The sequence below is a fragment of the Gymnoscopelus braueri genome, assembly GCF_963280865.1.
Source record: "Gymnoscopelus braueri genome assembly, chromosome: 10".
NCBI classification, from domain to species: Eukaryota; Metazoa; Chordata; class Actinopteri; order Myctophiformes; family Myctophidae; genus Gymnoscopelus; species Gymnoscopelus braueri.
Window position 1 is genome coordinate 20,436,289 of NC_137611.1, and position 25,788 is coordinate 20,462,076.

Here is a 25,788-nt window from a genome sequence, read left to right on the forward strand (position 1 = left end):
GGTCTGTGGTTTTTGTTGACTATGTTAATACCTATTTTATATGTTTTTTTTTATTATGTGTTTTATTAATGTCTCGACGAGAGCTGCTGTAACACCTTAATTTCGCCTCGGGGATGAATAAAGTACCTACCTACCTCTGGTTGGCTATCTTGGCTTTAACGGATATACCAGTTTAATTTTCTTTTATAGCCATTAGCAGAGATTGCCCCCTGTATGCACCAAGCAAGCAAGCATGCAGTGTAAACATGGTTCTCAATGGGGTCTAAGTGGTCCATGGCTCCATCAAAATCTGTTTAGCCACAATATTAGCCAGTTTAACCCTATTTTATGCAACAATCTCACAACCTGTATAGCACCGTGATGCATTTTAGAATTTTGAAAAAGCTTGAAGAATCATGTAAATCTGGTGTAAATCCCTGGCACAAAGTATTTTGCGATGGGGGTCTGTGGCCAACATACATATCAATTTGGGGGGGCTGCATGAAAATGTTTGAGAACCACCACTCCTTATATACTTGAGTAGAACTCAGCATACATCATTCTCATCTATTCATGTTTAAATGGTGTGGACAAACTGAGTTTAAAGTTACTACATTTAGTGAATAAGGCCAAAATATAAACACAATATCTAAAAAAGAAAGCAATTTTGGGAAACATTGTAGCGGTTTATGTAAACTATGTGGCTGATGTTGACAACATACAAAGACATGTATTAATGACGGTAGCAGGACGGTATGGTCCTTTAAGTACTACAACTTCACTTTAGTGAAATTGGAGTTGTACTGCAGATGTGATTATGTGCTTTGCACTCTAATGTCACATGTCTTCATTTGCACTTCACTCCCACTGCCCTGTGCTTCTTGAATTGTGTGATTGGGTGGCAGCCATGTTATCACTGCTGTGCTGGTTTTTGAAGTGGTGCTGTATGCTGTACTGAATGTGATAAGAAGAATCTTCTCTTCCTTTGCAGCGGGGCAAGGTCTCACTGAAAAACTGAAATGTTTAATGAAAAGTCGAATATAGTCAATCCTGAAATGATGGTGTAATAGCATTTTTAATAATTTAAAACCATTTTTTTATTCCCTGGTTTTGAAAATAAGTGGGTAAACGATAACTTTCGAGGCTCCCTCATGCAAGTTTGTCTGAAACTCACGCAGGAGAACTGTTCAGTTGCCCAAACAACACGCAGTCGTTTGCTTGTGCTTTGCGAGTGGATGTGAGTTTGCGAATGTATTTCATAATGTTTAATACAGGGGTCTTCAACGTTTTTCAGGCCAAGGACCCCCTAGAGAGAGAGAGAGAGAGAGAGAGAGATGAAGCAGGGACCCCCACTATATTGTACAAAATTCTGTTGCAGATTACACTTTTTCATAGATTTCATAGATGGCGTCATAGACAAGTTTGTATGTTGGATTCATGTTAATGTGTATTTTCAGACATTTAACCACATAAAACTGTCAATACTTACTCAACTTGACCTTTCACTCTGTACTGTCTGCTCTTTTTTCCCTCTACACCAAACCTCTTTGCCGGAAATAGCCAATCTACAAGCTCACAACACTTGTCAAGGCAAGCTTGTAGATCTGCTATCACACAAAGATTTGGCGGCCCCCTAGTAACTCTGAGGACCCCCTGTTGAAGACCCCTGGTTTAATCCTCCACGTCTATGACTGTAGAGAAATATGCTCTTACCATCATTTCACCATGCCTAACATAGGAGTTATAAAATTAGGGATTAGGACGATTAACATTCTAAAACAATATATTAAAAAGGGGAAAGCTAGTATGAAGTGTAACTAGCAAGTCACTAGACAATCCGTGTATCTTGCATAGAAAATTCACTGCCAATTTTCTATTTTCTATTTTGGATTTCAGATCGGATATCTGAACGCAAGATACACGGATTACTGGACTCACCAAAGACCTTTGATTCTTGGCATGGAGAGGAAGACCGACATAAATCATTCTACTTAAACCCTAAACTTCCCCCAGAGTCATATTAGGCCCCCCTTTTCCTTCAAAAAAATCAAAAAAAGACTCTCACTAAAAAAGATGATCTACAATAAATATATTATATATATATAACATATCATTTTACGGCATTTCTGCTTTTATTGGAAAGTACAATGGAAAAGGACAAGAGCAAAAGTCTAGAGAGGGAAATAACATGTCACGGGCATGAGCCAGTTTTCAATCTGGAATGATGGGATGTTGTGGCCAACACACAAACAGGTGAAGTCTCCAGGCCACACAGACATTTCCAAGAATCACATCAAATTTAATTGAGGGTTTCCAACACAAAAATAAATAAATAAAAATACAACAATAAAAAATAAATCTTGTGACCAGCATTCAAAGTTGGCCATTTGTTATAGTTTAAAACCATGTTGGTCCCATTTCAGAATGTAAGCTCATTACATTACCAGCACTTATTTCATTATCACTTGGGAGCTTTCTGAAACAGCCAGTTAGGCCTAGCCTGCAACCCTCCCTCCGGAAATCTCATTTGTCATTTATTTCAGGAGTGAGTCTGGCATGATCGCCCATTTTGCAATATTGGCTGTGGGCTGGAGTTGGGCGGGAGTAATACCGTTGACTGAGAACCCCTTCAGCCAATGATCGTTGTTCCCCTTCAGCCAATCAGCAGTGCATTTTTACCACCTCCAGACTAATGTGACGCAACGGGACTTTTGAGACGGCCTTGCCCAAAATACATAGATAGATACATGCGTGTCACTGCCCGCCCCTGCCGGTTCTCAGAATTTTTATTTTTAAATAGACTCCTTCCTGAAATCAAATGGAAATGAGATTTTCCGGAGGGAGGGGCTTTACCAGGCTAAGTTAGGCCTACTGTGAGGACATAAGGACACAGCAAGGATCTCATGTGATATCATTGGTTTCATTGTTTTATTTTCATCAAAAGAGACGTAGCTTCTTTGGGGGTGGGATGAATAAGTACGTCTGTGAGGGAGACCCATCCCGTAATATGAAAGTCCAGTCCACTTGTGGATACAATACACGATCACGTTTCAACTGGAGCCCAATTGTGTGCGAGCTGTCTACTTCCTTTTGCAAGAAATTGTGTTTTCTGCTCAGCGCCATGCCTAAATTGGGTTTGGATGTGCGTGTTCAATCCTTGGCAATGGTCAATTCTACAGTATGCCACTCTTGTCAACATATCCTCAAATAAGGGACACTCAATGTTGAATTTTGATTAGAATATCAACCCCCCGAACAAAAACATTATTGATGTTAACACATTGTCTGACACAACTAAAAACGTTACTGAAAACAACTCTCAAAAGGTATGAATATCCCATGAATTTTGGCATCAACTTCTGCACAATGGAATAGAAAATGTCTTGACAGAATATCATAAACAGTTCATGTGCCAGGAATAAAACACAAAGAAATATACACACCGTAATCCAGAGGATTAGGCAATATAAATATCACAACAATAACACCTTTTTACGAGTAATAAAGCATTGATCGAATGCCTTTAGAAGCCCTACAAGTACGGTGTAGCAAGCAGAACATAGAGCATATCAAATTATGTTCTCAAAATTCAACAAGATGCAAACAACACTGTAAACAATACAACAATCTGCTTGTTAACTTCCTCAAGCTAAAAACGAATTTAAACTTGTTTTGAATGTTACACATTTTAGCCTTTTTACAGCATCAGGTTTTCAAGTAATCAGATATACAGTATGTGCAATATAATGTCAGACATAGTAGACTGGTGGTTGAAAATATTTTCATTACCGTCTCTGTGCTGTTGGACAATCTTTTACGCCGTTTCCCTCTATATCTCCTTTTCTATAAATAAAGTGTCTGAAAGTACAAAATTTGATTTTGACAGCCAGCTTTATTGAATTGTGCTTGAAGGAGGTGTCTCAGTGTTAAAGGAGAATGTTGGACTAAAGTTTTATTACATTTTCTATGATGTTATGATATCTTAGGATGAATGGTACAGTAGAAAAAAATCATAACTCCACCCCTGGTCCGCTACAGCTTAAAAGGTGCGCGGATAGGCCTTAGGTTAGATCACATTTTTTTTTTTGGTGAGATCTGATGTTAATAGTGACAGAACACTATGCAACCAAAAAAAAAAAAAAAAAAAGTCTCGCTAGATGAGACTGAAATCTCGAGATTTCAATCTCGTCTAGCGAGGCTTTTTTTATTTTTATTATATATTTTTTGGATAGTGTTCTGTCACTATGAACGTCAGATCTCACAAAAATAAATAAAAAAATAAGCTATTAAAATATGTGATCTAACCTAAGGCCTATCCGCGCACCTTTTAAGCTGTGGTGGACCAGGGGTGGAGTTATGATTTTTTTCTACTGTACCATTCATCCTAAGATATCATAACATCATAGAAAATGTAATAAAACTTTAGTCCAAAATTCTCCTTTAATTGAACTCTGAGAGTGTAAAACTTTTTACGGTGTGGCACTGTAGGAGGCAGAGTCGTCAGGTCTGTGTGTGTGTGTGTGTGTGTCTGTCTGTGTGAATGGAGCTAATCTCTCGCAAACCGCTGGACCGGTCAGCGCCACATTTCTTGCCCTAGCCTTGACCACCTTGCAGGCTTATGCAAAGGCTCAAATGTCATTTAGATCGCATGTTATGCAGACAGATGCCAGGTCATTTCATTTGTAGACCTGGCATCCTATACTTTCAATGGACAGATTATAGATTTGTTTGATATTATACTGTTTAGACTGATGATAGGTTCTTGGTTTACCTATGATTCTAGAGTACCATGTCTATGCATTTGATGTATTACCTCGTGTTTTCCTTGCTTACGGTAAATCGGTCTGGATTAAGAGCGTCTGCTAAATGCCTAAATTGTAAATCTTGTGCACACTGCCAGAAGGCCATTGAAGTACTTTTTCCCCCCTTCTAATAAATATATATATATATAAATATAAATATTTTACTTTAATTTTATAATGGAAGTCGATGGGGCTCTGACAGGGCTGAAACCTTGCCCAAAATTGGAGTCATACGTCATATACTGTAGTTATGATGAAGATTGACGTCATAGATGACTGATGTCACGACAACGTGGAGTCCGAGATCCACATTGGAGCCACACTGTTCACATGTGGATCCCAAGATCTACACCAGGGGTCTTCAATGTGTTTCAGGCCAAGGACCCCTTAGCTGAGAGACAGATGAAACAAGGACCCCCCACTACATATTGTATAACATTTTGTTGCAGTTTTTCATAGATTTCATAGTTAGCTTCATACACTTCTTTGAACAGCACTTTCATCAGTGTATGTTGGATTCATGTTAATGCGTATTTTCAGACATTTAACCACTTAAACTGTCAATACTCTACACCAAACCTCTTTGCCGGAAATAGCCGATCTAGAAGCTCACAACGCCTTGCAGCGCGAGTAGTTTTTGGGCTATAGTTCTCCTCAGAAAAGGTGGGTGCTAGGGTTCAAGTGGTTAATGGAAAAAAACAAGACCAGGAGACCTGGTTCTGCCAGACCCAAAATGAAGTCCTAGTATGTAACACACCTATAAACCACTTTATAACTGAAGTTCATGATGTCATGAATAGTTCGTGACGAAAGGGGACGTCACAATTTTTTTTTGGCTGGGGCCGGAGGACAAATGGCCCCTGCCCATGTATGGACGAAACAGGTACAAAGCCTCATGTAAGCCCGACCCCTTGGGTCTGGCAAATATCCAATCACACAAAGATTTGGCGTCCCCCCTGTAGTAACTCTGAGGACCCCCTAGGGGTACCGGACCCCCTGTTGAAGACCCCTGATTTACACGATTAGATGTTTCTGTTACATTCTTCAGAGTTCAAATGTGACTGTGCATGTCCTTCACACTTGATGTGATTCTTTACAATGACACACATTGTCTTCCAGTGGGGAACGTCATCGCTGTGAAAGAAACATCCCCACTCTCTGGAGACATTTAGGAGTCTTTAATAATTATTAAAGTCTCCTAAACGTCTTCAGAGAGTGCTGATGTTTCTTTCTGTGTGTATATTGTGAAGAATCTGCACCCAGTGTAACCTCAAGACTGCCCTTTGAGTTGAGCGCGCCTTTCCCTTGAAGTGAGCTGCTTTGAACATCATCACTGGCCAGCAAATGCAAAAGCAGGGCAAGTGATTCATATTTGATAGTTTGGCATAAGGTTAAAGAAGCCACGGCCACCCACAGCTTTCCATTCACGCTGCTGCCCAAGTGCCAGTGAGCAAGGCACTGAATCTTTGAATGGCTTCAGGGGACTGTGTAACTTGCGGAATGTGTTGTTTCTATTGCTTCAGACACGATGTGCCCAGGCTGAATTTAGATATTTAAGAACTTCCTACATCCTCTACTTATCTCTCAACTTAAAAAAGTTAAAGACTTTTCAAAGAGTAGAGCTTTTCATCACCCCCTATCCATTTAAACATTGCACTTTTTAGTTCACATTCAGTGAGAAGAGCCAAACATTCATTGCACATGCAATTATTTCTATGGCCTGATAGTAACCATTCAGAAATATTAAATTTACAAGCAGCTACGGTCGTTTTCCACCCCTCTTCTTTGCATAATATAAATATTTACATAAAAATCTTTTTCTTTTTTCTTTCTTTCAAAGGAATTGTATACATGCTAACAATGCTAGAGGGATCAATATTTCTTTGTTTACATTCCCATCCTTGTGCTGAGCTCTTCATTTTGGTTTTTTATTGTGCTGGCAACTCGAGGGGGGAGAAAGTTGGGATCTAGAATCAATAATAGATCAATAGAAAAATGTACTCACACATGCCTCTTACTGCGAGACCCCTAGGAGGAAATTCCCCCCAAGTCGTAGGAATAAAACATTTGAACTGCACAAAACAATATCAGGCCGTGTTTTTTTTTCTTTCCTTATACATGACCATTTCACACATTCTCTTCTAGCAGTATCTTCTAATCATAGTATGTGACAAACAATACATTCTTTGAAATGACGGTGAGGAGAATGTTCTGTACAAGCTCATTTCTATCCAGACAGATTTACAATCATCCTCTCCAGAAAGACACACCTAAAGTCTGCCAGCTTCTGCAGATTTATCCCCCTTCCCCCCGTTTCTGCTTTTTCAGACTTTGCAGGGCCAATCCAAGATGCACTCTCTCTATTTCCTGTCCATCAACCTCTCTCCATTTGCAGGCGCATAACTGATGCAACAGAGGCATTAAATCCATCCAGGATGTTTCCTTCATGGCCTCAACAACACCACCTCTGTTCTCTTATCTTCTCTTGTTAGTGGGCCGGACCTCAGCCCGTCATCAGCCATTGTAGTAGGCCACCAGTGAGACCACCGCGGGTTTGACAGGTTCTGACGGGCTCTCGGAGGCATCGACTGACGGTTCGCCTACGGGAGTGTCCGGCTTTGGCCATTCGGCAGTGGCTGGTTCTGGGCCAGGACAGGCTGGTTCTTGGTCCAGGACAGCCGGCTGTTGGTCCAAGGTGGCCACCATGAAAGGGAGGTTGTGGTCATTGGTTCGGTTCCTGAAGACCTTGGTCGCGATCTTGGACGAGCTCCTTATGCTGGAGCCACGTTGGGGCGCCTTGCACTGCCACAGCGCCCAGAAACACCTGTAGAACTGTGACCAGCATCCGTACGTTCACACGCACACGCACACGCACGTGCACACATTTGTGTGTGTGTGTGAGCGCGCGCACACACACACACACACACACACACACACACACACACACACACACACACACACACACACACACACACACACACACAATTGATGTCATATATGGAGAAAAGACAAAGAAGTAAAATATCTGGATAAAATGAGGGCTGCAGCAGTTTGAGTTTGAACAGTGTAATCTAATGTCACCTGTGCAGTAGCTCATTCACATTTAGCCCTATCTCACAAAGGAAAAGATAAATTAATCTGCCGTAAGACCCCCCTCCCCCCCTTTGTATAGTGAAGCCCTGGAGATAATTATAAATAATTAGGACTGATTAGACTCCATCCCTCCTCTGTCCCTTTCAGTCTCTCCTTCCCTTTGTCTCTGTCTCCCGATCCCACTGCGCTGCTCCATTGTTGGGGTCATCATGCCTTTTCACGAGCAAACAATGCACTGAGAGCTGCTCATTATTTGTACATTTCCCAAATGGTATTTAGTGTTTAACTAAGTGTGGTCTAGTAAAATCTATCTATCTATCTATCTATCTATCTATCTATCTATCTATCTATCTATCTATCTATCTATCTATCTATCTATCTATCTATCTATCTATCTATCTAATAAATTAAAGATCACTGGCATTATCTATTTTATACACACAGTTTAAATATTCTGTTAATGCCATTTTTTATGTCTCAAGGGCAGCTCACGAAGACAAGTCTGGCCAGATCTAAAAGCCTTGATCAAAGTGCCCCAGGATATTAGAATGTGTTACCATGCAGGCAAATAATATTTTCTTTATTTTGCATGTTTTCTTATTCAAGCTTAGACTCTTTGCTGAATATTCTTTACCCCACAAATAAGCAATCACAGTCAACACTTTGTTTCAGACAGCTACAACAGTACAGCATTGTGTCACATAACACCAGAAAAAACATAAATGTAGAGGGAAGCTGCGTTGGAAGGGCACAACAAACACATTTGAATCAAGTACACTGGTCAGAGTGAATAGTCAATGGACCCCTGCATAATGTCCTGCTCTTCTACAGACATATCCCTGGTTTCCGCTCTTGCACAGAAGATCATCTTGCTTCGCACCAAACACCAAACTCCCAAGGTTCCTGAGATATCCCCAGCTCAAAGTCCAGGGTTCCTAATCTCACTGACAGACAGAAAGGCAAGACGCTGAATAATTGAAGACGTCAGGAGCAGGTTGAAAGCATAACAATGCGCTGGAGGCACTATTGGCTCTGGTTTGAATTCTGAGTGCACGGATGCACACATGGAGGCAAAAACATGCATACACGCACATGCACACGCGCATGCACACACGCACACAGACAGATTGTAGTTTGGTGTGTCTTCTTCAGCCCTGACTCCCAAATTGCTGTCACTGCAGTCGTCTCTCTTGAGTAAACGTAGTGTACTTAGTATACTTCAGGAGTTTCATGTATACTTATAGTCTACTACATTTTCTCAGGGGACACATGACACTGATGACCCCCAAGTCATTTTTCACCATCTCTGTCTCGTCTGAGAGGAGATATTGCACGTCAGACACATACTTAGGATTGACATTGATAAAGTAAACTCAACATTGAACAAAGCTGATGAGAGAACAGGTAAGCAAGACAAAGTAATTGATTGATTGATTGATTGATGGTAGGATCACAAGAGAGAGAGATGGTTAAGATGACGTGGGTACGGATGACACATAAGAAGGGGTAGTTATGGGGAGGTGGCGAGAGGCGAAAACGCCACAGGTGACATCCACTTTTTCTGCTGTCGGTGTAGTCATAAAGCGCGTGCACACGCGCACACACACACACACAGACACACACACACACACACACACACACACACACACACACACACACACACACACACACACACACACACACACACACACACACACACACCTTGTCAGGACCTATCAGTGTTTGGTCATCCAGGTGTCAAGGTTAGCGGGAGGAAAGAGAAGCACTGATTGCCCAGTACCACTTCCTGTTTGTTGGGGCTTGGTGTACCCCCCCCCCCCCGACCTTACTCAGCTGTCTAAAAACGACAAGATCCACAGCAGGTAAGAAGGCACCATTGAAAAGATGGATGAGACAGGAGGGAAAGACAGACGGAGAGAGATAAAGAAAAAGAGAGACATTGTCGGAGAGGAGAGAGTACAGAAAGATGCGAGAAAGAGGCAGAGAGACCCAAAAAAAAGACAGTGAGTGACAGAGACAAAGACGGAGACGGAAGAGTGATAGAGGGAGGAAGGTGGCGAACACGATGGAGAGAGTGAGAGGGATGGGAGGAATTGTAACGAGAGAGCTAGAGAGAGAGAGAGACGGAGGATAGAGTCAGCATGCAGGAGCACAGAGGAATGGAGACTGAGGTCAGCATAAAGGTGAGAAGAGTGACAGATAAATGGATAGAGCATGACAGAGGGATGGAAAGAGGTGCGAACCGCCTGTGTGTATGGAGAGAGGGGTTAGCACTGTTTCCGGCAGGGTCTACTCAGACCGGTCAGATCGAGTTTGGGGGATGCTTCCAGGAGAGAGGGAGAGATGTTCTCCTGCCCACTGGAATTGACAGTGTGAGGTCAAATGTCAGATATCATCTCAAACAATAAGGCATTCATACATTTTTTAAAGGGTGGCCGGCTGAGTTCAGCTCTCCACCGCTGCCTGTGTATGGACTGTACTGTTCAATGATACTCAACTTCCACGAAACACTGACATCTCATCGGCCTGTAAAGGAATACATTGTTTTTAGATTTTTTTAGGCAGGAGTAGGAGTAGTTCACCCAAAAAAATACTTATTTTCTATCAATTACACACATTTCTGAGACTAAAGCACAGCTCCATACGATGAGTTCACATAAGACACACGCTGTTAAGATGAAGTAGTTTATAGGACTGTTCATATCGAACGAGTCTGTAAGACTGTTCGTAAGGGTGGATAGCTGGTAGCAGGTTGCCCTGAGTCGGTCAGAACGGTACCCACTTGGGAGTCCTATGGGGCCTCGAGTAATCAAGGCTGGTAAGCGAGTCAGAAGGTTGGGTAAATGGTTAGTAAGGCCTTTTACTCTTTCTTCTTTTCTTAGTTACAATTAGTTACTGGCCTGAAATATCTCTGATATAGGCTTATCCGGCGTTGACTCAACCTTATATAGCAACAGGATGTACTCGCTATATATAAGGACGACCCTAGACCATAGCCGTTTCATTTATCATCCATATATTGATATTAGGGAAGGCTCCTGTATAAGGGGAGCCTTTGTAACACACGCAATCAGTCCTGTTGCCTTAAAGGAGTAGTAGGAGTATAATTTTTTAGTTTTTGTCACATTCCTAAACCAATATTTGATTACTGGCGGAAAGATGCTAATGTCTCCGCCTCCGGTAAGTTATTGGCTTAGGAATGTGACAAAAACAACTACTGGGTGAACTACCGGTACTCCTCATTGGATGGAGCTGCGTTTTAGTCTACTCGTTAACGTGAAAAGACTAGGTGTATGAAAATCCAGATCAGTTGAGCTCAATTGCAAAATACACTGTAGGCACATTTAATAATCTACTCAGTGGCTTTATATCAGACCTGCAAAGCCGGATCAAGAATCCCCAAATAAAGTTTTAATTGAGCTCTTAAATGATGGCAAATTGAAGGCCTCAAGGATATTGATTGGCAAGTATTTGAAAAAGAAGAATTTCTCTTACAGGCATCAGCGGTCAGCCTGCACATTCACGTGACACTTAAGCAACTTAATTTGATTCAATAGACTTCATGTTGTGAAGTGTCTACAGACCAGGGGAACAAAATATGAAAATTAATATGTCTTGAGATTTACCTGAAAAAAGAATGACACCCACGTAAGGATTATGTAAATAGAATGACAATCATCCATTCCCCTTCGGGCTTTCCGCATAGATTCAGCGACAGCTGAGCTGTGTGTGTGTGTGTGTGTGTGTCACACACGTGTGCGTGCATGTGTATGTATGTATGTACAGTATGTGTGAACCTTCTGAATGTCTTCTTTGCAGTGGTTAGTGCTTCAAAAACCTCCTCATAATGCCAGCCGCCACACAGCCATGCTAAACTATGGAGTTTACAGTTCATTTATTTATTCCTTTGATAGAGAGACGAAACACAGATACAGGTGACTGTAGAGATCAAGTATAGAGTAAGTAGTAACAATAGGATAATAGAAAAGACAGTATAATGATGTTACAATAGGTGTCCTATTGTTGCTTAAGTAGGAACCTATTGTTGCTTAAGTAGGAACCTTAGTTCTACAGGTGCCTGTTGTTGGTTGCACTAGACAGACAGAGTGCGGTTCTTGTTTACATGTGAGCTGGAGCGCGAACTAATAAACTATTGCCCGGCTGGGCTAAATATATATAAATTCTGTGGTGATTCTTGACGAAGAGAACAGAATTTAACAAATGATGAGGAAAGCTATTGATATCAATCTCTCTACCTCAGGTGATGGGTAACCTCCCCCAAACCTTATTATGCTCACTCACGCTCCCGTGTTGGATTGTGTTTGGATTGTCGGGTAGCAAGGTGAGATAAGGATTTTCTTTCAATGCAAAGTAAACTTGTTATCAGCCACTATGTCAAGGAAAATTAGGAAGATAAAAAAACAAGCACACAATGACACACAATTTCTATATGATAAAGTTATCTGTGTGTCTGTCTGTTTATATTTTATGCACACTCACACATCAGAGACTTTCCATAGCGGTGTGTGCAGATCCGGGGAAGGTTATGGACAACGTTGTAAAATGTTTTATACTTAATTATATTAACATTTTATAACCTTAATTTGACTGACATCATAGACTGGCCTCTAAGTACTTTGTGCCTACAGTATTTAACTCACACAATAACCCAAGCAATGCTTGGTAGCCTACCTTTTACTATAATATAGTGATAAGTATATTTCAGAAATTATTCCAGCTGATTATTGAAAGGTTCGAGGGCTGTTTTTGTCTTCATTGCTGGTGTAAAATCCATGTAAAACATTTTAGCCGCTACCCTCAGATCTGTGTCTTGTTTGCTGTGTTGACAGCAAATACTGATATTTACTTGAGAATATATGAATCCGGTGGTGCCAGACATAGACAGTATAGAAGTGCCAGGCCGATGCTTGCCCGCCAAATACATCATAAGGATTTGTAGGAACTCAGAGAAAAGGCCAAAACGGAGAGAAACATGCTGCATTCACTGTTCTCTGTTTAACGCCAATTGGGTAATTTAAACAGATGTGATGTGGGCATTGTTTCATTTTCCAATCAAATTTTCCATTAACTGATGATAACATAAGATAAGCATCTGCAAATATCAAGTCATTCTGCCTAAAGGCATTAGCCCATTTAGAATGTCCTGATTTGAGGTATGAAAACTAGTTTATGAAATCATCAGTGTCCTATATAAATGACTAAGTAGCGCCCGGGAATCGAACTCGGATCTCCCACACCACTAACCTAAAGGGAAATTATCCCTTGGCCAGGGGAGCCACTACTGCAACATATATATAATCATAAAGATTGCTTAAAAGATTGCTCTAGACCTTTGTTTCTCGAGCATAAAAATACATTGGAGGCACTTGATAAATCATTGTTGGATGTGACAGCATCATAAACTGAAAGATTACTGGGGGAGGACATGGCTTGATTGTATGTGTTCCCAAGTGTACTTTACATGGTTCTAATTAATAGCATGACATTAAGTTTTGAAGAGCAGGAATGTGATAGCATCTAATGATTAACAAAGTTGCAAGCCAAGGATATAAAGCGGAGCATTAATCAGTGTTGCCCTTTAATGAGAGCGGTGTCAGAGATGAATGCATTGGCCACAACAACTGAAACAGCTGGAGCTCTATGGCATCCTTGCCTTCTTTGATTATAACCACAACGTTTGTCTCCGATGTGTCTTCATGTTACTGACCAGCTAGAATCGGACATTAATGGGGTATGGGAGAACAAATCGAGCAACTACTGTTGATGAAACTGTTTTTTTTATTTATTTCATATGCGTAAGTCGGGGATGAAAGCTACAAAATGAGGTATTACTTCTTATCGCATACATTGAACCAATACTTTTGGAACTAGGCTACAACTTATTTAAAGTTATACAGTGCAAAGTCCACAAATAACGATTTTTAGCAGCCTCTGCTGGTCATTACCGTCACTGCAGGCCGTTCGTTTATATCCTCTGTTACCCAGAATTCCATTCGTTTTCACCGGAAGACGGAAGCGTTTCAAAAAGCGTTCTTTTAATTGTTTTATACGATCTGTGGATCGTTTCTCTTAGCCAATGGAGCTTTAGTTACCGTGAGCTGTGTTTTCTTTTTCTGTTGTTTTTCGATCTTCAAATCATACAATCTCTTAAAATCAGCTTGAGTTTCCTTTTTGTTATTAGCGCGGTAGTTCCTGGCCAAACAGGAAACCGGTGCGGTAGTTCCTGGCCAAACAGGAAACCGGTGCATTTCCGCTTCCGTTTTCCGGCCAGATGACGTCATTTTCGTTCAATAGAAAATATATGTATAAAAGGCTTTCATGGGTGAAATTCATGGAGTGGGTGTTGTGAAACTTTTGCCACTCACAAAAGATATACAATTTAACTTTAGTTTTGTTGAAAAAGTTACCTAGTATTACTTTAAGGTCTTAGAAAGCCAATTTACAATTACAATTTAGGCATTCAGCAGACGCTCTTATCCAGAGTGACTTACAATGTGAGATGTGCCCCTCAGCCCCAAGAGGAGGAGAACTCATCCGGGAGTCAGCCTGTTTGAACTGCCTATTCAAATTCTTCAACCTCATTGACTCCACAAGACAATTACCGCTGGTGGGCTCCTTAACACAGAGTGGAGGGGTGTTTACCACTTGAAGACTCACTGGGGACCTTTTTCCCTTCATGCTCAAGTTTTCCGCCTCATCCTGTTTTTGATGGCGTGATCAAATCAGCGATGCTTGCTTTTAGGGCTGCAGCTCACAAACACCCACATACACTGCGACAGGAAGAATTATGTCTGTCTCACACATTCCCAGCATGTGCAGAGGGCATTGCGTCTCTTTTAAATAGAATCTTGTTTTTTACTGTGGTGTAATTTGCTTATTCATTAATTTATTGTCTTGGTGAACTATGAATCTATCCATCCCTCCCTCCCTCCCTCCCTCCATCCATCTATCCCTCCCTCCCTCCCTCCGCAGAATGATTGCAGTCTGCAAGATCTCAATGAGATTGTTGTTTAGTACATTTGCAATGCATCTAACACTGCACGAAACTACTTCTGGACTTAGTGATTGATTAGCGTCTGTGAGAGTGATTCAGTAACATGCTCCACGATGTGTTCAGACGGCTGCTGAACTGGATGCTCACAGTTCATTCAGACATTAACCGACAGAAGTTAATGAACCAGGGCACTTGGTAATGGAAAAGTAGTAGCTCTACATTGTGTATTCACAAAAGAACTCACGCCAAAGATGGTCTAACAAGCCAAACATCAGCACAGATGACACCAATGCAAACACTGTGTCATTGGTTAGAAATTAATTTTACATATTGAATAGGCGGGGTCTGAACTAATGGAACATTCAGCACTCAAAGCAGAACTGCATCGACCAGAAAACAGTTTCCTTTGCAGATATCTTCTTTTCGGCAAGCCAAAATATTTTTGGACTGCCCACTTTAAAAGATGAGTTATATTTGAATCATTTGTTCTCGAATCACTCATCACTAATTTAGAACAAGTAGGCCATGCCTTTATTAGATTTGGTCTTGTTTTATCAGAATATGGCAATATACCCGGTGTTGCCTGGGTTAGATAGGCACAAAGCATTATGTGTGTAGGTTTTGACCAGCCCATGTCCTTCCCCGGATCATAACACCACTATGTAAATTAAAATGCAGGTGTGGGCATGCATAAAACACACATAGGCTTTTGACCCGGTCATCAAGTCCTCAAGGACTTTTTTGGTCGGACCTTTTAGACAAAAGTATTATAAATGTAACTGTGTTGTTTTACATTCTTTTGCCAAATAAAAATTTAAATCAATTCAATCAATCAATGACCTTCCTCAGATCATTTCACATCACTATGCTCATTTTAAGCCCAATCTGACCAGGGGTGTGGGCATGCTGTTTTAGGGGGGACGTGCATGGCATTTTAGGGGTATGTTGGGTGGGGGCTGGCTTTTCTGACTGGGTTCAGATCTACAAGCTCACAACGCGTCGCATTGCAACACGTTGTGAGCTTGTAGAGCAAAAGATTTTGACACATTTTGAAAACTTGTGAAATGGGACATTCTGCGAGTACTTTTACTTTTGATACTTTGAGTATATTTTGATGCCAATACCTTTGTACTTTTACCCAAGTATCGTAACATTTTGAAAACAGGACTTTCACTTTTTAACAGAGTATTTCTACATTGTGGTCAAAATCTACAATGTAGTACATATTCCAACGCTGTTGACCAGTAACTTTGTGCAGCGTGCATGCGCAATACCAGCCACACACGTGGCCACACACATGTCCTACTGTTACATTTTGAGCACTTGTAATAGCTGTATTGTTATTATCATTAATATTATTATGATTTCAGAATACTAAAGTACCTCCGTTCTGCAAAAGGTCTGATGATGAATGGTGATCTTGATGAAGAATGAAACTGATAATGTTTGGAGGCTTGGGGGTCTGTTGATAGGATGTGTAGTCATTGTAACGATCATCAGAATGCCTTTTCACTGGAGCGCTGAGTGTGCTGTAAAAGAGAGGCTCTTGACCCAATCAGGCAATTGTGGCCGACACAATCCATTTGCGCGGTTCTTAATTAAAACCCTAGTCATGAAGGGGAAATAACGATGCACCATTAACTTTATCAATTATCCCAAAGTTCAAGCGGTTTCTTCCTTTAGCCATGCAGGCGAGTTGTGGAGGTGAGAAGCTGTAACATTCTCTGAAGTTACACGTTGTGGTTTACAGGGCAACATTAATGTTTTACTTAACCCATTAAAACCGTGAAAGTGTCATTTTAGATCTTTAGCTTTGGCTATTAAAAAATAGCCGATTTACAAGCTCGCAGCGCGTCACTTCGTGCCGCGCTGCGAGCTTGTACATCTGCAATTTTTTTTAAACATTTTTGAAAAATCTTGAAAGTGTTTGAAATGATTTTGAATTACGAAAAAGTTTGAGAACTACTGATTTAAAAGGCATTTGTAGAATCGGCCTCAGGTCTTAAAGGGCAAGACCACTTTGGTAGAGGTTTGGGTTGAGTAGTTACCTTGCCATGATGTAACTCCAAAGGTGGACAAGAAATCAAAAAGAATTGCTCCATTGATTAGAAATTGATCATTCAAAATATGCTCCTCATTGACTTACATTGTACGGTAAAACAGCTCTCAAAGACACGCTTTTAGCACATAAACAAACACAAGCAAAGTTGATTCAGACAATATAGAACATCACCAAACCCAGTACTGTTTGTTTTTTTAATAAAAAGCCTCAACTTCATGCTGATTTATTGTTTGTAGGTGCGGATCCGGATCCGCGGATCCAGTCCGGGTTTTCTTCTACATAAAAATAGCAACATTTTTATAAAAAAAAAAAAACAGTACTGGGTTTTGTGATGTTCTATTTTGTCTGTATCAACTTTGTTTGCATTCGTTTATGTGCTAAAACAGTGACTTTGAGAGCTGTTTTACTGTACAATGTAAGTCTAATCAATGGATTCATTATTTTTAATTTCTTGTCCACCTTTGTTGTTACATCATGGCAAGGTAACTACACAACCCAAACCTCTACCAAAGTGGTCTTGCCCTTTAACGGGTTAAAGGCGATAGTGCATGCACATTCAATCTCACCCATCTCACTGGTTATTTCTCAGCTCCACTTGTTTATTGCTTCAACATTTCGATCCTGCTGGATCTTCTTCAGAAATTTAGAAATTTAGAGATTTACATTGAGTAGTTCATAAACGAAAGACCTGTTTCGTTTAATGACTATAGAGATATTGTGTACCAATTTGCGTGATGTTTGAATAAAATCTGTAGGAGTACTGTCAAAAAATCTGTTTTGCAAAAAGCGGCCTCCTGGTGGTGGTATAACAGGCCCATGTGAAAAATTTGGGGCAGAGGTTCTGAATTGGTATCCAGGGAGTGTGTGTGCACAGTTTCGCTGCATGCAATCAAGCCAACAGTGCCGGAGATTAGCTGTCCACAGACGGAGTGGGCGACGGACACACACGGACGGACGGACAGGGTGCAAAACATAGTCTCAGCCATTCCTTTCGGCCTGGCGGAGACAATAAGTATTTTTTTGGGTGAACTACTCCTTTAATGTTTTATAATTTCCCGTTAGGCATTTTAAGTTGACACACATTTTGCAATATTTGTTTTCTTTCCTTTCCGTATGGCTGTCTGATAGAAAAAGTGGACACAACAGGTTCCGAGTCACTGTCGGTGCAAACCTTGTATGACCAAAACTGTTACTTTTCAGGAGATGAAAAAAAAAGAACCCTTGTTCCAATGGACCTGATAGGCATCATATCCGCTTCATCTTCCGATCAGTTTCAGAGCTTCCGTACGACGGAAGCATTTGTGGGAGGCAACAGTCTGGCTCGCAAGACTACAATGGACCCGATGTAGTCATTATTTAGTGACAAGCTCTTAATCCTTTTCATTGGTTCAGTATTCATAGAAATAAGAGACAGATTTAAACACTCACTCTCACTTTCAAAATCTTTAAATATATACAGTAGCGAAAATAGCCAATCTACAAGCTTGTAGATCTGCTATTTTCGCGACTGTTGTGCAACACTTTTGTACAAAAAGAAGGGCATACATTTTATGAACAAACGACATAAAAAGCTGAAATATGGAGATATGACAGCAAACGAAGAGCAGATTACCCATAATGCACTGCCCTTTACACCCCTTTGTCCCTTGAGTCAAGTTGGTCATCCACCGACCTCTTGATGCTTCATGCTGGAACAGACATGCAGCAGGTGATATTCGTATCTGTACAGCATTTTTAGTCTTCAACTCGCCTCAACTCACAGTTTCCATAGTAACGGGCTGGGAGGAATTGAAGACTGAAAATGACATACAGGACATCTCTCTCTCGCTCCCATGCCCCCCCTCTCTCTCTCTCTCTCTCTGTCTGTCTGTCTCCAATGAGGACAATGACGAGTGGGCTAAACAGTCCCTGAAAGGTATAGTTAGTTGTGGTAGAGGTGAGAAAGTGAGGAACGTGAGCTTGTAACTGACAGGAGGGCAGAGCATTATCTGGCGGCTCATTCAGAAAATGGTCTTAAGATCAAATTTCATCTTAAGTAACTATTTACGCACAAACAAATGATGAAGTATGTATCAGAAAATCTTACTTAGACCTGGAAATGATCATGTGTCTACAGTAAATTTCCCGCTGGATATTTTGGGTACTGTATACTGTAGGCACAGGAGCCTGCATCTTCTGAACCGCAGAGAGCCGAGGGCATTTTATTAGGTACAGGTGTGAGGAAATAAACCAATATCCAAACCCAGTGTGTTTTCAATGAAATACAGTATATGGCGAGAGATGCTTCAATTTGTGACATTGTCAGCTGTGCGTTTTGAAGAGAAGGGGTTTTCGGAGAGGAAATATGGTATATTATATCCCAGTCGTCTTCATCCTGCCCACTGTGATCCGGGTTATTTTCTGTAAACTTAACAGTTATAAAACCCACAAATAGAACCAGAGTCCTACAGACCAATTATTTGTATACAAACATTGAGACAGCACATGTGCATGCAGGTTACATGTAAGGGATTCCCAAACCTGGAAAAGAATTTATGGAATGCATTTTTACACGGGAGTGCTGTGACTTCATTCCCATAGCGTCTTATGAGTGTTCGGGTTCTATTGCAATCTGCCTGCGCGCGCATGCCTGCTTGATATCAGTGTGACGTGGTCTGATAAGGGGTCTATTCCATTATTCCTAGCTGTAGTATTCAGGCGACTCTGGCCTGTTCTTGTGCGCGCAAACGTAAGATAATTTAAGGTTCATAAATCAAAGTTCTGTAAGACAAATTGCATGTTTTAAAGTGACCGTACTCAACTTTCCTTGTCTTAAGTATTTTATATGACTCGGGCATAAGTAGGCTATACCGTGGGAAATCATATTAAGATTAAGTTTAATCATAAATCCAATACGTTTATATATTTATGAATGAGGCCCCAGTAGTTATATTCAGAGCTACAGTGTCCCTGTGAGGAAAGTAACAACTGATTAACAAACTCTTCAACTTTAATTGGTTTTGGAGATCAATGTAACTTGATAAAACTTCCCATCTCTTATTTGTCATTTTCTTGTGCAAAGAGCCCTGAGGCGAATATAATATTATTATTTCTAAACCTTCAAGCAACACTTCTGTGCCTCACTGAATAGAACAGAATGATATGATTAGATTATGTTGGAGTAAATGTTCTCCAAAACTGCAGCATCGATATGAAAACACCAGTGTATAATATTATCATATTTTCCTTTAATTTAATCATAGCAATGTCTTATATTCAAAAGGAAAGTTCATGACGCTGCATTGGTCATGCCTTTAACAGAAAGTGTCCTTCTTAACTCATTGACTGCCAGAGTTAAAACCTCGTTCATAGCAGCCCTTGCCAGCGATTTTCGTGTTTTTTTGTTTCGTTATTTTGTTATTTAATTCACATCTAGAAAGTCTACCTTGACACTTGAATCGTTTTGATCGTTCCACCACCAGAGAGCAGCACATACCAAGCTTGATCGCCTCTCGATCACACTCGCCCCCTCCCAGACCCACTCACACAGTGAAACACATGAACCGGAAGTGAAATGTCTCAGATTCTGTTATCGGCGAAAATTACTTTGTGATACACAACGGGGATGACTGTTCGTCACCCAGACCATAGATTATAGGAGGGGAGGTCTCCGATCGCTTTTCATAGCGTGTGAAAAAACGTTTGTTTCCCTATTATGGTCGAAAATGACTGGGGGGAAAAATGTAAAACCGAAAACGGAACCCAAGTCATGGAACCGGATGCAGTGGTGGTTGAAGTAAGTGGAACCCGAAACTTAGCCTGATTCATAACAGAATAGCGTGATCAGAGCATAAAGATCAATAAAGACGTTAGATCGCATTAATGCGATCCTGGCGGCCAAGCGCGCTATTTATTAGATCGCGTTAATGCGATAATGGCGGCCAATGAGTTAAGGCAGGCTTGCCATAAAGTGGTATCTCTGAGGTGGACGCAACCAGCAGAAATATGCAGATTGAATTTTTCCAAATATGTTTTGTGTCTGAGGAAAGGATAGGGCAGCTGCAAAATTATGCAATGGTTAGCTGAAAAACATCAGACATTGATACAGCGATAATTTTGTGTTTGTTTGTTGATTCGTTTGTTTGCCTGAGGTACGACACAAAGCGATCCAGAGAATAATAGGTTTTGAAATTCAGGAACACTTCTACAGTATCTAAAGCTTTCTGTCAGCTCAAAAATATAAAAAAGGCAAGAGAGAAATCTAAGCCAACATTTAGATGTAATAGCTTTTGTTGATAAACACCAGATGTTCATAGTGACCAAAGTTAAGCACTTGTACAGAAAGAACACTTATGGTATATCCTTCCTGAACACTGTTTTTAACTTGAAAAAAAGTTAAATTTGACAAAACAGGACGATTTGAGGAAAAATACACATCTTGATCTTCTAACCACTAACACAACGTGAGTGTTGTTTGAAATGCAGGGTCCTTTCTCAGGATCTGATATTTGTTCCATCACATTGTAGCCACTATAGAGGCATTGGGGACTAACTATTGTTATGTTTAAGCCCTCCTCCTAGCACAGGGGTCTGTTGCATTTTCATCCTCCTAGCACAGGGGTCTGATGCGTTTTCATCCTCCTAGCACAGGGGTCTGTTGTGTTTCAATCCTTTCCTCTTCCTGTTCTGGCCCTCTGGCCAAGAAGAGCACACTGTAACAAGTTGGTAAACTGTTGGGGAACAGCCCAAACAAAAGCTAATTCTGGCATTATCTTACACTGCAATTCCTTTCTACTCCGTTGAATGTGATAATAACCACTGCAGAGCTTTCGACTTTAGCTCAGGAATGAATCCAACTTAGAACAAATGCTGCATATTAAAGCTCTACGCTGAAGTGTCAGGAGTTGAGCTGAATTAAAGAGGTCATAGGGGGTGCAATGTCGATATTCAGCACAATAGTTTTTATCTTCAGGGACTTTTCTATTTACATACCGTATCTTCTGACTGGTATTAAATACAAATGACCCACACGCCTAGAGGAAAAGAGGGAAATTGATCAAATAACTCAAAAAACAACGTCTGGCGGCAGTCTATGCCAGTTTGATTGAGTTATACAGCGAGATTAATGTTTCCTTCAAAGTTAGCCCCACACGGGTACAGTCAAATTTACTTTCAAGCCTGAGTTCCACATAGTTGCACACGTCGCATTGTGTGCTTGTGTACATCTGCTATTTCCGGGGCGCGACACCCGGCGCAGAACCAAGTAAAAATCAGTGATAAACTGCAGAAGTGTTGAAATGTTCAGGTTTTTGGATAGAATGCCTTGATTTTAGAGAAAACATAAGTTATACAACCATTACTGACAGGCTCGCGTTGAGTCAATAGATGTCTCATAGTGAAAGTGCATCGTGCAGGTAGCATTTTCCTTCCTAATTGTTTATCCTACAGGCCTGTGAGAAAAAGCAGTGTTTAGTCATGCAAACCACCTCCTCCTTCAATGTCATGTTGGACATATACTGTATAATGTTCCTTCTAGTCGCTTTTTAGATATAACTCACGACCTAAATCCAACTAGGACAGACAACAGCACACTGCAAACTCCTGAGTGTCGATTAACCCATAAATATTTTACCACTTTAACCATATTTTATACTTTGGCTATTCAATAAAAGCAGATATACAAGCTCATAGCGCGTCACTGCCACGCTATGAGCTTGTAGATCTGCAATTATTTTTTTAAAGCGAACATTTTTAACTCACATCTTTGCTTCTGGGGGCCCCTGGACGAAAATATCGAGATGGAAGTCCGCAGCCAGATTTAAATAATTTTGGGGGTCCTCGACATTCAAAAGTTTGAGCAGCACTGATAAAGCAACAGAGGGTTTTTCAGAAAACTGACATTTTGCAGAATTGGCCTCAGGTCTTAATGGGTTAAACAGCGCGCTCACCTGTTTGTTCATGAAGATGTAGATGATGGGGTTGATCACGGTGCTGGTCTTGGCCAGGATGGAGGGCACGATGCTGGCCTCGGGGGTGATGAGGCCCGGGGGCCCGAAGGTGGCCAGCAGGGCCATGATGCCGTAGGGCATCCAGCACATCAGGTAGCACGCCACCATCACCACCACCATGCAGAGGACTCGCTGCTCTCGCTTTCGGCTTATGGCCCGGTTGATCCCACTCACCTGGAGAGAAGTGCAGAGAGAGAGAGAGAGGTAATGATTATGTGTTGATTTGACTGGGCTTCTTCTAACTTACATCAGTGATTCTCAACCTGTGGGTTCGGGTCCCTACATGATTTTTGGGTGGTCCCCAGATGACAGTAAAGTGACAATTAAAGGACTTTTAAAGGGATAGTTCACCCCCAAAATCAATTGACTATCGATTAGTCACCCCATGGAGACTTGAATTCATGGATATTTTTTGTTTGTGTTTTGTCGCATTCTTAAGCCAATAATTTCATGACCGGCAGCGGTTCCGTATAGGAGACACAAAGAGTCTCCTTTGTGTCTCCTACCGGAACCGCTGTCTACCGGTCCGCTGGTCATCAAATTATTGGCTTAGGAATGCGACAAAAACACAAAAGAAATCCTTTAAATCAAGTCTCCTTGGGGTGACTGATCGATAGAAACTTTTTTTGGGTGAACTATCCGTTTAAGTCCTTTTGTAATACCAATTAATACCAATGTCAAAGATCACATCTAGGCGTGAGGCCTTGTCTGTTTGGAGGTTGTCCACATTTTTAAACATGTTGCACAAAATCACAACTGGCTTTCATCCACTTTCAACTTGGCATCCCTATTTTGGGCATGTCATTATATTGTCAAAAAGAATCAATGATCAATCATATGAGCTTGTAGATGTAGGCTATTTTCGCTATTTGTTGTACAAGAACGCATAGTGTGCGTGCGTGCACGTGTAGTGTACGCACACATGTGGGGGGTCAGTTTCTGTCAGATGTAAGAAGGGGGGGGGGGGTATTGGGAACCACTGCCGTACATGTTCTCTCCAGCTGCTGACATCAGTGGAACCGTCGACGTGTGGACGTGTGTCACTCTGTGGAACGCTAGCTTTAATAGTAATTGGAGACCCATTGCTGTTGCATCCTCTATACATGTTTTATGACTCTGTCCGGCTTGCTCTCCGACGTATTAACAAGCTGCAAAATCATGAATCATAATCTAACTCTGAGATTAATGGACCCGTAAGTTAAATTAACTCTCAGGGTTTTGCGGTGCAGTGGCATAATGCTGATTTGCACCATCTAAAAACTCCATTAGAGAAGTGCGTGCGCGGGTATGTGCGCGTGCGCGTGTGTCTGTGTGATTTGAAAGCGTAATAGAATGACTCCTCATGGCTAGACAAGGAGAAGAGGCCAGCGAAATGAAAAGAGGAGATGAAAGAAAAGGAGGGGAGGTCATACGGAGATTGAAGAGAATATGACAGAGTGACTGAAAGGCAGACAGACGGGCGGTGGGCAAGAGACGAGACGAATAAAGGAGAGCGAAAACTCATCACCCTGACGCAAAAGAGAAGTCCTGACATTAAAATGACGCTGGAAATGAAAGGAAGTAAACAGAGCAGAATCACCCGTCGTCATAACCATCAGCCACGGAGAGGTGAGAGAGAGTGCACACCCGGCAGGCTCACACCTACTCACATGTGGACGGCATTATGCTCTGTTTACTTAGTGGTGTAGAGGCAAGATTACTGACTTCTGGATGTTTTGACAGTAAACAGCATTAGCAGGCTGCGTCAGTGAGTGTCTCAGCAGGGTGGGGGTGGGGGGGGGGGGGGGGGGCTGACAAAATGTCTCTTCCCTTAAAGCCTGATTTGTATTCTGTCGCGTGACGGTGATGCGCACCGATGTTCATACGATGGAGTGAAAATGTATCGTTAAACCAGGGCACATATAGTACGCAGCACTCAGTCACACTTAAATAAATGCACATGGGGCCCCGGTACTGCACCAGGCGGTGCTACAAGCCGTTTTGTCAGCACGTTTCACTGTTATACCGGTTCCTCAGCAGCCACTGTTTCAATATTTCACCGGTCATTCCACGATAGTAGAGTCTGCAGCACGCACACACACACACACACACACACACACACACACACACACACACACACACACACACACACACACACACACACACACACACACACACACACATGACGTCGACCAACAAGAAAAAAAGAACTGTACTTTTTCACTGCCTGGAGGATGGTGCCCCCCTGAAGTTGCTGCAGCACCTAAAGCCCTTCCATTAAGCCCCCCCACTGCCTGTGTGCTGTAAGGCAAGGCAAGGCAAGGCTAGCCTCGCGTAGCCAGACTATATCACTGCGTGGATATGAGTCTGGTGCTTCTATGAGGACGTTTTTTTCCCCAAGGGGGCGGGATCAAAACAATGGCTCTATGGACACAATTGGTTAGCCCTACAACCAACTACCAATTACAGTCTCCCATATTTGAATACTGGGCCCTGATTGGTCACCCCAGACTTCGGGAGCAGGAAATGGATTCACAACGGAGCGGTGCCAGACCCAAATCGCCGAGGGCAACAACAAAGCAATTCAATGTGCTTTACACAGAAAATCAAGCAAAGGAAACACAAATATACGATGACGTTGGGATGCATAAAACAAAGGAAGTTAAAAAAAAAAACAGATACAGTTACAGTGCAGAAGAGAAAGAAAAATAAAAGTAACTTTTCAAAAACAGGTTTACAAAGTGCTTAACAATACAAATACAATACATACACAGGGAATATAAAGGCAATTCAATGATGGACATTTTAAAAACAAAGGAACCATACAAAAATAATAAGACCCAAAAATAAGGGTGAAAGCAGAGAAACAGC

The 25,788-nt window shown here is 41.4% G+C and overlaps 1 protein-coding gene across 1 annotated transcript in view; it reads right to left on the bottom strand.

Moving 5' to 3' along the window:
* Positions 1-6,710: 6,710 nt before the first annotated feature.
* Positions 6,711-25,788, bottom strand: part of LOC308093727 (vertebrate ancient opsin-like) — a gene marked incomplete at its 5' end in the record, with an annotated part of 89,426 nt that continues 70,348 nt past the window's right edge. The window contains 2 exons of the mRNA XM_080440056.1: positions 6,711-7,613; positions 22,879-23,112. Of these exons, the coding sequence (XP_080296182.1) occupies positions 7,296-7,613; positions 22,879-23,112 (552 nt within the window). The 3' untranslated portion in view covers positions 6,711-7,295. The remainder of the gene's footprint in view (positions 7,614-22,878; positions 23,113-25,788) is intronic.